At 33.0% G+C, this 16449-nt stretch overlaps 1 protein-coding gene across 1 annotated transcript; it reads left to right on the top strand.

Moving 5' to 3' along the window:
* Nucleotides 1–730: 730 nt before the first annotated feature.
* On the top strand, nucleotides 731–5556 carry LOC115964188 (stearoyl-[acyl-carrier-protein] 9-desaturase, chloroplastic-like). The gene is made up of 3 exons (XM_031083542.1): nucleotides 731–1104; nucleotides 3522–4026; nucleotides 4628–5556. Exons 1-3 carry the CDS (start codon nucleotides 989–991, stop codon nucleotides 5186–5188), a joined length of 1182 nt encoding a protein of 393 aa, XP_030939402.1. The 5' UTR covers nucleotides 731–988; the 3' UTR covers nucleotides 5189–5556.
* The last annotated feature ends 10893 nt before the right edge of the window (nucleotides 5557–16449 follow it).

The following is a 16449-nucleotide window of genomic DNA, read 5'->3' as shown; positions in this document are numbered from 1 at the left end:
TTGGACAGCTTTGAAATCCCACCTGACCACCACATGGCAACCCCACCCCCAACCCTCCCAATTGGATGGATGAAAATAAACTTCCACATAACTATAAGATATGGCTACTGCAATATGTAGAAATGATTTTGGAGATGTACTCTTTGCTAACTCTTTCATGCTATCACCTATGGATCCACAAGTTGTATCTTGTTTAGAAAACATGAGCTAATCAAGCAAACACCATCTTAATAATTGGGGAAATTTTTTTTTTCCTTTTTTTTTTTTTGATACAAGATACAAATTCTACTCTAGTATAATCTAAGTTGTGGAGTTCTCTCCTAGATACTTGAATCCCGGCTCTTACCCCCCACCCCCTACAAGCACTTATACTTGTGGAGTGACCATCGTATTAAGGGTGTATGGTGATATTGAAGAGAATTCTTAAATACTCTCAGAGCATAATGAAATTATGCTCCATTTTTTTTACATTTATGGTGGATCCTATTATGAATTTAATAAATAAATTTCACAATAAATGTGAGATGAGTGACTATCATTTACCATGTTCTAAAAAATACCTAAATATTACTCTATGAGGCCTGCATTTTTCAAGATTTGAAAACGAAAAAACGGGTTTGAAAACACTTGTCCAAACAAGCCCAAACTTTTATTACCTATTATTAGTTTTTTAATTTATTAGTATTGTTGTAAATTGCAACTATTTAAAGTGGAAATGAAACGGCATTTGGCAGTGGCACAAAACTTTTCTATTTTAACGTCTTCTACCGTCTCTCTCGCCAACAGAGCCCTCTTTTTGTTGTCTATATTGTCTTCTCTTCCGCAACTGCACTTCCACAGTTTCACACTTTCACTTTGCCTTTTGCCCTATTCTTTTGCTGACAAGATTTTGTTCTTTTGGACACACACACACACATAAGCCAAGCCAGAACCAAGGCCATATATCAAATCAAAGAAGAGTCTTTTTTGTTGAAGCGAGAGAGAGAAAATGGCTCTGAGTTTGAATTCAATGATGAGCTTCCCTTCTCATAAGCTCTCTTCTAAATCCATTAAGCTCGGATCTCCTAGAGTCTTAATGGCCTCCACTTTGCACTCTACCTCCAAGTAAGTCATACTATATGCACTTATTTTATTTTATCAATTTATATGTATCGATTCATTGCTTTTTGGAGGTGAACCATGTGTTGTTTTGTTATTTCTTTAAAAATTTGCAAATGGGTATGATTGAAAATGAATTTTTAGTGGTTTTTTGCAAGTGGGTGATATCAAAAATGAATTTTTAGTGATTGGTTGGGGATGGGTGAAATTTTAGAGACTCTTTTTTTTATAAAGAAAATCTGGGTTTTTGGTATTTGATGTTGATTGAGCTATGTATTGCTGGGTTGTATCATGTGGAGTGGTTTTGATCTCAAAATGTCTTTCAAATGTTGTTTTCTGATGTGGGTGTTTTGTCTTTTTCTTGAATGCTAATTGAAATTGCATCTCATTTTTGGTCTATTTGGATTCCACTGCTTTTGATTTCTTTTAAAGCTGATTTTACCTGCATGTTGCTTGAAATTAGTATGACACAGTTCTGCTTGAAAACTGTATTTCATGGAATTCTAGTCTGATTTTTTGTTACAATTGTTTCTTGAAAAACTGTATTGCATGATGTACTGTCTGATTGACTTTGTTGGAAATTGAATGAAAAATAAGCAAATATTTATATTAGTGGAGATGATTGGTCATTAGTTTACTCCTTACTTTATGCTGTTATTTCTTTTTGAAATTATATATTGTGCACCAGTTTTGGTCTTTTTTATTGATGGAGATGATTTCTTGTACGTTAGTTTGGATCCTTATGGGTTTTATATTGTGATCTTTAACATGCACGGTGGCTTTGACCTTCTCAGGTTGAGGGATTGAGTATGCATGCATTATTTTATAAATTATGTCATTTGTTGAGAGTTAGGTCTGATTTTCTGGGTTAACCTTTTCTTTTAGAACAAGATCTTGTTGGTTGGCTGAATTTATATTTTTGGATACGATTTATTTGACTTCTTTCCTATTATTTCTTTTATGTCTTAATTGCTTTTAGTTTTCTTCCTTTCTGTTAATGCATTCTGGTTTATCTTATTAATTGGTTGTTTCTTGTATTTTCTTTTTTACTGGGTTATATATAATTCATGAGTAGTTCTGATTTCTCCAACTCTGCTTTTTCTTTGTTTCCTATAATTTTTTTATAAAAATAAAATAAAATATCATTAATTTTAATTTATTTATTTTTGTTGATTATGATTTGCTTTTGTATTTTTATAATGTGGTTTTCATATCTTAAAATTTCTTTACCTTTGTTCTATTTCAAAAAATTTTGAACTAATGTGCTACTGTGACATTTGATACATGTGTATATTTCTCTCTCTAGTTTTCATCAACTTAGAGTTTGGTAGCTGAATCTTTGACTTCTTTGTTCACCACACGGTGGTGTTTGGTCAAGTTTGGTCATGTTTTTCTTTGATTGGCTTACTTGGATAACCTCTTTCAATCTTGTAAATAATATTCTCTCTTTCTCTCTCTCTGTGTTGTTGCTTGGTCATCTGTATTCAAAATTCCATATTCTTTGTTGCTTGAGACATCATACAAACAAGTCTAGTATTGTACAATGTAGTTTAGAGATTCTCTCCAAACTTTCTGAGTATAATTATAATGCTCTCTTTCTCAATCTTTGCTTGGTCCATTGTTTTCAGCTTTAAGTTATTATTTTTCAAGTTGCTAAAAACATATTATTTGCGAGACTTGTTTTGTGGTATTATTATTCTAATAACTGAACCTGATTTTAAACTCACCAATGCACTGGAGACAGTTGTCCCAGTTGTATAATCATATCTTGGATGTAGTCTGCACTTTGCTTAATGATCATAGGACTAAGGTATCACACTATTTGCTAGGATATTCGTTATGAATTGATCTTTAGAAATAAGCAATTCTGGGCCTGGGCTGTTTTTTCACACAATCGTTCAAGTTCATATTGTGCAACTAAAGTATGTCTGCCCAAATTTGGTGGCGAATTGGAGCTTTTTTTATTTATTTATTTTTTAAGTTCTCTCTGAATACTACTTATTAATGATTATTTGAAGTTGCATACCCATTTGCTCTCCCTGGTGCTGCTCAATGTATGCCATGCATTGTTTGAATATTAAAAAAAAAAAAAATCCAAAATGAGAGATTGCAACTTTACTCTTGCATATTTTCATCTCCCTTGTCATATATGAAACCTCCTACATATGTCACACTTTTACCCATACGTCTTGCAATTTGTATGAGCATGAACCTGATATGGGTGGCATTTAATAGTTGCCTCGTAGTCTATAACAGCAGCAACAAAGCTATAGTGTCAAAACTTTGGGGCTATCTAGGAATTCTTAATGTATCTGGGAGTGTATTATAATTTTGTCATCTTAGGATTGAAAGCTTTATTATGGTAGTTTCATAGTTCATCTGAAGTTTTTGTTTCTAATCACTGTTTGTTCTGTTTCTTATAGAGTGGCAGAGAATCTGAAAAAGCCACATTTCGCTCCAAGGGAGGTACATGTTCAGGTGACTCATTCCATGCCACCTCAGAAGGTGGAGATTTTCAAATCATTGGAGGGTTGGGCTGAGGAGAACATCTTGGTGCACCTAAAGCCTGTTGAGAAATGTTGGCAGCCACAAGATTTTCTGCCAGAACCTGAATCGGAAGGATTCTTTGAGCAAGTCAAGGAGTTGAGGGCAAGAGCAATGGAACTTCCTGATGACTATTTTGTTGTGTTAGTTGGAGATATGATCACAGAGGAAGCTCTTCCAACTTACCAGACAATGCTTAATACCCTGGATGGTGTTCGAGATGAGACCGGTGCAAGCCCTACTTCTTGGGCAATATGGACAAGGGCATGGACTGCCGAAGAGAATAGGCATGGTGACCTTCTCAACAAGTATCTTTATCTCTCTGGACGGGTGGACATGAAACAAATTGAAAAGACAATTCAGTATTTGATAGGGTCAGGAATGGTGAGATTCTCAATCCCCCTTGGTCAATTTTGTTGTTAGTATCTTTTTTTTTCTAAAACCAAAACACAGTTTGGAAATAATTTCCAGATGTTGAACTTAGGAAATTTTTAATGTAAGGAAAACATATCAAAGTTTATAAATCTGAAACTGATATAAACTGTCAGAAGTGAGAATATTTTGAGTATAGTTGGTTCTCAATTTCTAGTCTCACTTCAATTCTTTTTAAAATCTTCTCTCATTCACTAGACAGTATGTTAAGCTTGAATTGATGTGATAAATAGCATTTAGAGAAACAGAGCAAAAGTGAGACAAAATTTAAATGGTCTTTTATTTTTATGTTCCTGCATCACTCTCTTCCTCTCTCTCTCTCTCTCTCTTGGGGGTGGGGACCAGTTCCTTTCCATCTATTTCCTAAGCTTTGTTAGTTGACAGATAGTCGCATCTACCCAGCTACTAGACTGGAATTATCATTGGATCGTTAAAGAATCATGATCACTTTAGTTATTATTATTGTTTTGTGGTCATTGTTTATATAAAAGGCAATGTTCCAGAAGTAGATTTGTGTTATTCTCATGATTTTTATTTTATGTGTTCTTGTTAGGATCCTAAAACAGAAAACAGCCCCTACCTTGGCTTCATCTACACTTCATTTCAAGAGAGGGCAACATTCATATCCCACGGGAACACAGCCAGGCTAGCAAAGGAGCATGGGGACTTGAAACTGGCACAGATTTGCGGAACCATTGCCTCAGATGAAAAACGCCATGAAACTGCCTACACCAAGATTGTGGAGAAACTCTTTGAGATTGATCCAGATGATACTATTTTGGCTTTGGCTGACATGATGAGGAAAAAGATATCAATGCCAGCTCACTTGATGTATGATGGACAGGATGATAACCTTTTTGAGCACTTCTCATCTGTAGCCCAGCGGCTTGGTGTGTACACTGCTAAGGACTATGCTGATATTTTGGAGTTTCTGGTGGGAAGATGGAATGTAGAGAAGTTGACAGGTCTTTCTGGTGAAGGGCGCAGAGCTCAAGATTTCGTGTGTGGTTTGCCCCCTAGGATTAGGAGGTTGGAGGAGAGAGCTCAGGGAAGGGCCAAACAAGCATCCATCATTCCATTCAGCTGGGTTTTCGGTAGAAATATAATTGTGTAAGTGCAGCATCAGTCAGCAGTCTCCCCCCAAGTCTCATCTCATTAGAGTAATAGATAGAAATTTCCAATTTGCTCTTCATTTTACTGTTCCTTGTGTATTAGGAAATGGGATGTGAGTTCTATTTCATCTAGGCTTTGTATATTCACGTCTTCTTATGTTTGTCGTGGGAGATCATCAGAAAAAGGATAACCCATATTTGGGTGTGTTGTGTTTCCCCTATCTTATGCCATAAAGAAAGTATTTGTTTCCTTAATTTATGATTATGAGTACTGTTATATCAAGTTTAAGTTGTTACAATATGTTTTTCATAGTGGGAAGAATAAGAGCGACCAGGAAGTGTGATGCTCTTGTATTATGGTCATTTCCTTTGTTTTGTGTCTTTTTTATTTATAGTTTTTTTCCCTTTTGTTGCACCCTCTTTTATTTATTTATTGCTAGTACTTGTGAGGAGGGACGTCCTTCCTCTGCTCATGTTCTCACTTTGTTGCTGATCACCTGTTTACTTGATGTAGCTAATAATAAGCTACGGCTTAGATGAGCTCTAGTTCAAATGGCACTTCCTCTTGTTTATCTCCCACGAAGATGGGAAACCACATGTGTAAATTACCAATAAAAAAATATACTTAAAATAAAACTCCAATACTTTAGCATAAAAACGGAATGAGTATATATATATATATATATATATATAAACCCCTATACTTTCCCCTGAAAATGGAGGTGTGCATGCGTAAATTACCATTTGATAATTGACAGTAATGATGAAGGTAGAAACGTATAAATATAAAACTCTTCCTATAGTCTACACTCATGATTAAGGATGAAGCCGACAGTTAGCCATGGAATAGTGATGATGAATGTAGAAACGTATAAAGATGAAGCCGACTGTTAGCCATGCAATAGTGATGATGAATGTAGAAACGTATAAAGATGAAGCCAACAGTTGTCAGTCAGCCATGCAATAGTGACGATGAATGTAGAAACGTGTATATAAAAGTAGGTCGGTTCAAGTTATACGTTTTGAAACTTTAAATATTGTTATATCATTTAACATTTTATTTTATTATATGTGAATTTTGACAAATTCATATATTATATTTTTTTCTTATATCTTCCAGCAAAATTTTAAGGTAGGTTGAGATCAGTAACTCACATTTATATTATATTTTAAAATTATGTAGAAATGACGAGTTTATAGATGAGATAGTAAATAACATTTAACAACATAAAAAACGTATAATTCAATAATGAGACTTTCATAGTATTAATTCATTAAAAAAGTTATTAAATGGTATAACATTATTTAAAGTTATCTAAGTATAATATGATATTAGCTACATATATGTGAGTGGCAATTTTTTTTATGCCCTAACCACAAAGGTTGAAGATCTACCAGAGGTTAAACATTATATATATCATGACATTTTTGTTGTGATGTTATGTCATGCTTACCATCTACATCTCATTGTATCTTTCAAAGTGTGTATTTGTGATAAGTTTTTTTTTTTTCCCCCAATTATATTACATTAAAAAGGTTTTGAGTAAAAATAATAATTATGCCTAAAAAAAAAGTAAAATATTAACATCTTTTACATAAGTTAACTTAAAAAATAATCCAACTTATCAATGTATAAATAAACAAGTTTGACATCGAAAAAAGAAAAAAGAAAAAAGAAAAAAAAGTAGGAAGCTCTAGTTAAGGTTTTATTCTCTATTCCATCTTTCCTACGATGGGTAATCGAATGTTTGGTGATTTTAGGACTAAGTTAATGGCTGAAGCTATAAAAATTTTGTAATACTGTATTGAAAAGAAAAGAAAAGAAAAGAAAAGAAAAAGAAATTGTAGAGATTTTCAGGTGTGGATGGGTATATATGGTGATCAACTTGAATAGTAGGGTGTGCGGACATTTCGAGTCCGAGTGCACTAATGATAGGGGAGAGGTCTCGGCCCACTATTGACATTAGTTTTTTTATCTATTATTAATAATTTGCTTTTCTTTACTTTCTTGCACAAAAATACACAATTTTTGTATTTTATTAAAGTTGTCATGACTCATGAGGTTGCCCTCACCGTCCTAGGAAGGGTTCAAAGAGTTGTTTTCATTATGTATCTGACTGGGCAGCTTTCTTGGATGACTTCAAGATTCTCAAATATGGCTCGTCATGGGGAATATGGGAATATAACTTTGATCCAACAATTGGAAAGTATCGAAGACATTTTTATTATTAAAAAAAAAAAAAAAAAAAAGTTACACTTGTTTCCTTCTTTTTTTTTTTTTTTTTAATAAATGTATTATATAATATTGCATCGAAGCAAAAAATACAAAAAGATAGAAGGTGCATAAATCGAAGAGATGAGAATAAGCTCCTTCCATTTGGCTCGAGCTTTATAAGTTCAACTTTTTATTTATATTTTTTATATATAGTTTTTTAAAACTTGATTTTTTTTAAATACAAATATATTTTAGCATAGCAAAAAAGTTAAATAAATTGTTCCCAAAGGACAAAAGAACTGCTTAAGCTTAAAAAAAAAAAAAAAAAATGTGATCTTGTAAATGTGGGAGCCACAAGCCAAAAGAGACGGTTGGAGGAGGTTAAAAGGGTGCTTGAGTTGGTTCAAGACATTGGTTGTATCTCCTTCAAGAATAATTCTGAAGTATCCAACTTCTGAGGCACATATGATAGCAAAAAGAGCCATCATAGATTCTATTGGGTATGATGCATAAAATATTTACCACTTGTGATCTTGTAAACAAACAACAAACTAAATAATCCCTCCTCTAATGTGTGATATGAACACGTAGAATTTTTAGATCAGAATAAAACATAATGAAAAATTTGTATCTAAATAACACTAGTGTTTTACATTAAGTTTTTATTTTTTAATACTGACTATCCCTCGTAGCGGTACTTTGAGACTTTTGGACGTCTACATACTAGAATATAATGATCTGCTGGACACACAAAAAACACAACAGTCCGTGTGCCTAAAGAGCAAAAAAAAAAATTGTCTCTCTTTGGGTGATTTTTGCACGAAAATTGAGAATGAAAAGTGACCAGTATGCGCTATTTATTGAAATAATTGAACTAGTTTAGAACAAGTGCCAGATAATACACTGTTACAGTAAAAACATGGACATGTGTAGCCCACACACACCCACGCCAGACCAAGTTCAACCCAACCCAGTTCGATGTGGGTAGGTAATGTGCAAATACGTGTGGGTAGAAGCCCAATTGGGTAGTTCCTCTTTCTTAACCAACACCGCTGGATATAAACCTACCAAAAGTGAGGTGTCCATTCGGTCCCAAACTAATAACGATCACCACTGGATATAAACCTACCAAAAGTGAGGTGTCCATTTGGGTAGTTCCTCTTTCTTAAAAGCAATTTTTTGGGTTCACTACCAAAAGTAGGCATTTTTAAGTCAATTTTTTTTTTCTTTTTTATTGATGAGAAAGTCAATTTTTCATTTACTCTTTTACTGGTTTTGAGCAACTTGAACCCCCCTCAAAATGTGTGAATCTCACTTTTATTTTAGCTAAAAAATAACTAGACAAAGTGTACGTTTGACTCTAAATTAAAAAAATCGGTTTATTTTATGAGTCTCACTGTATTATTTCAGCTAATTTTTACCTTTATTTACAGTACTTTCAGTAAAAAGTTTTCAATTTCAGCAAAATAAACGGATTCTAAACATACCCAAAGTCTCACTTTTACCGCAATGATAGTCCAAACTTGAATTATCATTTCGCTCACCATAACTACCACGACTTCTTGGTTTCTAATAGTTTCATCAAAATTCAACTTAATTATGAAAGAAAAAAAAAAAGTAGCATTTTTATTTCCTTGGTAAGAGCAATGGAGTCAACTTGGCTATTTTGGAACTTCATATTATTCCTCACAAGTTACAACCCATATACTATAAAAAAAAAAAAAAATAAACAAAAAAACGTTGAGAATAGGATGAATTCATTTGATCAATCCTTCTGATGGAAAATTTTAAATTTCATGGAGAATTTGACAAACCTGAGTCAAGATTGGACATTAAAGAAATTTTTGAAGGGTCAATCTTCTTATGTTATTTTGCTTTTTTAGCAAAAAAACATATTTTGCTTTCTTCTTGCTCCCAACAATGGTCCATGTTATGGACATATTTTTATGTAATTGGCATATCCTTTGACAAAACGCACTTTACTTGTATTTGAGTAAATCTAAGAAGGTTCAAGATGATCATTACAAGCGGATAAATTGAAGACATGAAGATTATTTAAGAACTACTCAAGAAAAGTGCAATCTGCAGGTCTCGATACCTCTTCAACAGAAGTTCGATCTGTCAAGATTCATTAAAACTCGACACATGTTTCGATCTATCGAGCTTACGAGATTCAGACTATAGTCAACAACTTTTTTATTCTAAAAGGCTATTTGTTTATGGATTTGTATAATCTTTATAGGACTAGGAAAATCCAAGGTTTGTGGGTTTGTATAATCTTTATTGGACTAAGAAAGCCCAAGGTTTGTGTAAACCTATTTGGAATAGGAGAGCCCATTAAGCTCATATTTAAAGGAGGTGAAAAAAAAAAAAAAAAAAAAAAAAAAAAAAAAAAAAACCTAAGAGAGAGCTTTGTAAGATTTTCTTTTTGAAACCCTAGCCTCCTCCTATAGAAGAAAGAGTCCTTACTGCGTTTCTTGTATGCCTTTGAGTTTTATAACCAAGCAAAGTCTTTTGTACCAACATTGAAGATTTTATTAGTGTTTCTATGTGAAGCTGTTGCAAATCAACTAAAACAATCAAAGGGTTGCTGTGGAGTTAGTCACATACTGGGATCCATGTATCATTGGTTAGTCACGTACTGAGAGCCGTGCATTGAAAGAAGAGATTGCTGCTACATTACAAGTCCGATTGGGTATTGGAGTAAGGGTTCAAATATAGGTTGGTATTAGGTACTAGAATTCATTTTAATTGTAATCGCTTATTTTGATAATAATGGATTCTCGGGAGTGGTAATCTTAAATTCACTCGGTGAGATTTTGTCTCAGTGATTTTCCTCATTCGTAAACAAATCAATCGTGTCAAACTTATTTTCCACTGCATTTAGTATAATTGGTGATTTGTTTGTATTACCATGCTTATTGCATGTAATTGAATCTAATTAATTCACTTGGCTAATTAATTGATTAATTTACCAAATGGATCAATACAGTCTTGGCTTATCAAGTGATATCAGAGCAGACACACTTTGATTAGGTTTTAATATTTGCTGTGTGATCCATTGACCCCCGTTGTCATGGAAACTCTTAATTGTTTTGATTTGCATGATCTTATGTTAAATCATGATGATGATATTCAAGATGCCTATTGCAAGCTTTATAATTTTTGTATGAAATCTCTTGAATGTTCAACAAAATTAAAAGCTAATTTTTAAAAAGGTCAAACTTGAAAGAGATGAATTGATTGCAAAATTGGATGAAGCTAATAATTTGAATGAGTAATTTAAAAATCAAATTTCATCTCAGGTGGACAAAATTAAAACTTTGGAAGAGCAACTAGTTGAATTTAAAACTGAAGTTGAAAAATTAACTAGTGTCAAACTTCTTATTGAGCCTAACTCAAAAGAAAAGGATTTTTATATTCCTCCATTTAAAAGGAATAATGAAGAGTTGAAGGCTAATTTTGCTAAAATAGACAAAGGTAAAATATATGATATTAACGCTGAAATTTCTAAAACTATGTCTAAAACTCCTCCTAGGTTGAATAAAAATTCTGTTTTTGTCCCCACTTGTTATCATTGTCGTATTGTTGGTCATATTAGGCCAAATTGTCCTAAGTTAAGGTCTCTGTCAACCCCCAAGGTTAGACCTCTTTCTAGGAAACCAAGTAGTTCTAAAACTACTCATGTTTGTCACCATTGTGGTGCTTTAGGTCACACTCATCCTAATTGTTTCAAGTTGTTTCCTCATAAGCAAATGTCCAATAGGTCTTATCCTTTGTCTAAAGGCTCTGTACCTATTCTTGGTGAGTTATTAAAAGTTTTGAGCTTTTTAACTCAATTTCAGGGGAATTCTAATTCCTCTATGTCCTTTAGTAGTCATACTAGGACTCATGCCTTTTCATCTTCACGGCCAAAGACTCGTGCTATGTGGGTGATAAAAGAGCCTAAGACTTAATTGTATTTCTATTTGTTCTTTGCTTTAATTCTTTCTATCTGGAGTAGGACTCCCTCTTGCTTGATTTCTTATCTTTTTGGAATCATGCTTTTATGCACATGCATCTTATTTTATACTTTCTTTTTAGTTGTTTGCTTGTTTGTTTTCAGTTTTATTTTATTTGTTTTTCAAATAAAAAAAATTGAAAAATCAGAAAAATACAAAAATAGTGTGTGTATGTGTACATTGGTACTTGTGTACCTTGGATGGCCATTGAAACAAAATTTTTTAAATTTTGTATCTTTTGTGGCTTAGATGAGCATCTCTATGCACAACTAAGCAAGTGAGCTTTGTGGTTCGTATTTGTGATGAGTAAGATTAAGTAATCTTTTATACTTAACACTCATATCACTCTTTTTGATGGGAAGGATTAGAAAATCCCAAGAGAAAGACATAAATAACCATCTCATCACTGTTGCCCGCCAATCATGAAATGACATCTGTATGCTTCGGCATAGTAAAAGTACAATGTCAAAAGCTTAACATAATTGAGTATTTTCTTCTCTCTCTTATATACCCATGCATGATATGTTTAACAAAATAAAAATATGCAAAGAAAAATAAAAGCAAAAAGAATCAAAATGATTTATATATGATTGCAAGCGTGTTTTTAGGAGATGTGAGAATTATAGGATGTACCTCGAAGGTGATAGTCCTCATCAAGCAGTTATGATTGTGTGTAAGTTAAATTGATTTTCTCATATCTCAAATCGTCATAACATGTAAACACTTGTGCAATCTTGCAATGTTTTTTCACACAAAACACGCAAAGTTCTTTGCTACTTTTGATACATATATAGATACAATGTGATTTGGCCATTACAAGGAATGCATGTGTTAATATATGCTCACTAAACTGTCTTGACTTGTTTTTGAAATATAAAATTGGTTAGACTTGTTTAGTGTGTGTATGTGTGTTTTGGATCTAAATGCTTGAATTTTTTTCTTGTTAAGAGATGATTTTGGAAGCTTAAATATGTTGGTTGAATCTTTGGTTGGGTAGCATGCTTGATTGCATTCATGTCTGTGTTTTTATTTTCTTTTGAAAAATTGTTTTTGCCCATCTTGACAGCTTCTGGATAGCTATCAACAGATAGCTATCTATCGAGACCCTTGGATTGCTTTTCTCAACAAATCTTATTGCATTTTCGATCCATCGAAGCTTTTTGAATTTCATCTCGATAGCTTCTCGATTCATCAAGAAACTTTCTATTTAGCTAATAGATTCTCGACAGTTTCTCGATCCATTGAAGTGTCTGGGCTTCTTTTCGACACATCCTCGACAAATGCTTCGATCTATCGAGATCTTTTTGCTATTGATACCTATCTCTTCTCTCATGCATTTCATGCATTTAGATCTAGGTTTTCATTCTTTTTAGGGAAAATTTTGGTTTTTTTTTGTCTTGCTAAAATTTTTGGGATGGGTGTTGTTTATTTGATCTTATATGTTCATGCATTGCATTCTATGGTCATTATAACATTGCCATGCATTGTTCTTTTTTTTTTTCTTTCTTTCCTGAACCTCTTCCTGCTATGCTTTTGTTTTTCTTTTTCCTGTAGGTCAAGTCTTTTGACTTTTTATGCCCTTTGACAATCGTGTCAAAAGGGGGGAGAAATTTAAGAATTGAATGTCTTTCCTCAGGGGGAGTAATAGATCTAGGGGAAAAACTTCATGTTAAAGGGAAGAATGTTTTTTATGTAACTAACTTAGGGGGAGAGTTAGTTTGATACACATTGATATTGATATATTTTTTGTGTTGTGTATCTTTTGGTTTTGTAACCATTTACATACATCATGTGTTGTTTCTATATTTGATGATGATGTATGTGTTTCACTCTTTATCTCACACGTGTTGTTTTTTTTTTTTTGCTCTTTATACACATGTTTCTTGTTTATTTAACTTGTTATTATTTTCCACATGGTACCTTGAGGTGTTTTGTTTAGTGCCTTTCAAAAAAGACAAGTTAAAACCAAGTCAAGATTTCGAACCTTCTTCTTGTAGCAACTTCCAAGGTTCAGATCTTTTAGACTAGGCTTATTTATTCTGTAATTTTGTGTAGAATGTATTCTAAGACATTTAATGTACTCTTGTGGTTTTGTCACGGATTGCCAAAGGGGGAGATTGTTAAGGACATATTTTTATATAATTGGCATATCCTTTGACAAAATGCACTTTACTTGTATTTGAGTAAATCTAAGAATGTTCAAGATGATCATTACAAGTGATTAAATCGAAAATATGAAGATTACTCAAGAACTACTCAAGAAAAGTACAATCTACAGGTATCAATACCTTCTCGATAGAAACTCGATCTGTCAAGATTCACTAAAGCTTGACACATGTTTCGATCTATCAAACTTATGAGATTTAGACTATAGCCAGCAACGTTTTTATTCTAAAAGATAATTTGTTTATGAGTTTGTATAATCCTTATAGGACTAGGAAAACCCAAGGTTTGTGTAAACCTATTTGGAATAGGAGAGCCCATTAAGCTCCTATTTAAAGGAGGTGGAAAAAGAAAAACTTAACCATAGAGAGCTTCATAAGGTTTTCTTTTTGAAACCTTAGCCTCCTCCTACAGAAAAAAGACTTCTTGTTGCGTTTCTTGTACGGCTTTGGGTTCTGTAACCAAGTAAAGTCTCTTGCACCAACATTGAAGATTTTATTGGTGTTTCTATGTGAAGCTGCTGCAAATCAACTATAACAATCAAATGGTTGCTGTGGAGTTAGTCACGTACTGGTAGTTAGTCACGTACTGGGATCTGTGCATTGAAAGGAGAGATTGCAGCTACATTACAAGTCCAATTGGGTATTGGAGTAAGAGTTCAACTGTAGGTTGGTATTAGGTACTGAGATTCCTTTTACTTGTAACCGCTTGTTTTGATAATAGTGAATTCTCGAAAGTGGTGACCTTAAATTCACCCAGTGAGGTTTTGCCTCGGTGGTTTTTTCTATTCGTAAACAAATCACCCGTGTCAAACTTATTTTCCGCTACATTTAGCATAATTGGTGATTTGTTTGTGCTACCACACTTATTATATGTAATTGAATCTAATTAATTCACTTAGCTAATTAGTTGATTAATTTACTAAATGGGTCAATAAATTCTTGGCCTATCAGTCCATTAGATAGCCCGTTCAGTTAATTAGAAACAGCATGTTCCATCTCCAATAAATTCATAATAACACACTTGTAATTTCATTTTTCCACTAACAAATTAAAAAGACAATTTTTATTAAAAAAAAAAAATGAAAAGTGCTTGAAACCCCAATTTACTAACTCACTAACACATGGGCAAAAATGAGCAATGTCCTTTTCTCAGTAATTGAGGCAATACTTTTACAGTAGTTAGGGTGAGTGTGGTTTAACTTTTTAATATTGTGCTTTTTAAAAAAGTGGAGGTTTTAAAAAGTGCGGTATGAAACTATGTTTTTTGAAAAAACTAAGTGTTTAGTAAAAGATGTTAAAAAATGTTTTTTGAAAAAACTGAGTGTTTGACTAGCACTTATAAAAGTGGCGATTTGAGTGGCAAATTACTAAAAAGGACAATGTATATATAAAAAAGTTTATTACATACTTAAATCAACTATTTCATAATACTTAAATCAATTTTTCTTCATTCATTTCTAAAAGCTACATTCATAATATTTTTACAACACTTTCACAAAAAATTATTTGTAATAAATTGATACTGATTTTAATTTGAACGTACTATTAAAAAAAAAAAATTTCTCTTTCTAAAAAAAATATTTTTTTCTCACCAATATTAGCTAATAATAGCCTACTATTTAAGATTTATTATGAAAATATTGTGATAGCATTTCTCAATTTTAATTTCTTATTATTTATTTTATTTTTCCATCCATATTTCATTCTTCTTTTTTTTCCCTCTTTTTTTCTCCTCCACACACGTGCCCTTACTCTTTTCTTTTTTTCCTTCTTTCCTCTTTTTTCCCTACCACTTCCTCCAAACTCCAGAACATTCCACAGAGCTCTCTCTCTTTCTCTTTCTTTTTTTTATTTTCTTTCTTCCTTTCTCTCTTTTCTCTTACCACTTCATCTGCAAGTTTCTTTCCCTTTATCCCATCAAAACACAAACTTAAATGTCACACACAACCACACCATTTGATTCTTATCAAATGAACATAGAGAGAGGGGGAAATCACCAAGGGAGGAAAATTGCCTCTGTCGTCTGCCGATCTGCTCTGCCTTCATCACCGCTTGTCTTCCTCCTCACTGCTGCTTGATCTCTTCCCCACTGCCAACGACATGCAGTAGAAATCGGTTAGATCATTTTTTTTTTTTTTAATTTATTGGGATTCTTTGTAAAATTGTGTTATAAGCAAAGGGATAAAATTGGGTTTTTAAGAATAACTAGTGGGCAATTTGGGAAATTTGCGCAACTTCCAACGGTAACATGAAACACACTTTAGCACTTTTTTGCAATGGAGCGCTCCTTCTGCTTTCGCGATTTGGGCTTTTCATTCATAAATGAAAATGCAGCTTTTTAAAAAAAGTAACTTTTAAAACTTTACCAAATGCACATTTTATTTTTTTAGTTTCAAAAAGCGCCAGCTTCTAAAAGCTGAAACACTTCTAAAAGCTGAAACAAACAGGCGCTTAAAGTTTTTGGTTTCACAATTTACTGAGGTGTGTAGTCGTTAAGCTTTATTAATTGCAAAACACAAAATATTATGTAACAGCAGTAGGCCTGAGCCATGTAGAAGAAACCCACTCCAGATTCTTTGCAAAACTTAGCCACATAGCCCAGGAAAACAACAAAGACCCATCAACATAACAAGAACGATACGAAATACAGGCAAATCCCACGTGTATATATATACACACTAGCCTCTCTGAGCACGCTCAAACATGTTCAGAGGGTTTTCAAAACAAAAAATAATAATAATAATAATAATAATAATAATTCTTCTAAAGATTACTAATTTTCAACCTGCAAAGTAATCATATATATACAAAGTGAATATAAAAAGAAGTAAATTGCAAAAATGTGCTAAAAGAAGACTAAAAAATCCCCGGGGAAGGAAGTC

Source organism: Quercus lobata, chromosome 10, assembly GCF_001633185.2.
Source record: "Quercus lobata isolate SW786 chromosome 10, ValleyOak3.0 Primary Assembly, whole genome shotgun sequence".
NCBI lineage: Eukaryota > Viridiplantae > Streptophyta > Magnoliopsida > Fagales > Fagaceae > Quercus > Quercus lobata.
Note: the sequence above shows the minus strand (reverse complement) of the source record. Positions and strands in the feature narration are given on the sequence as shown.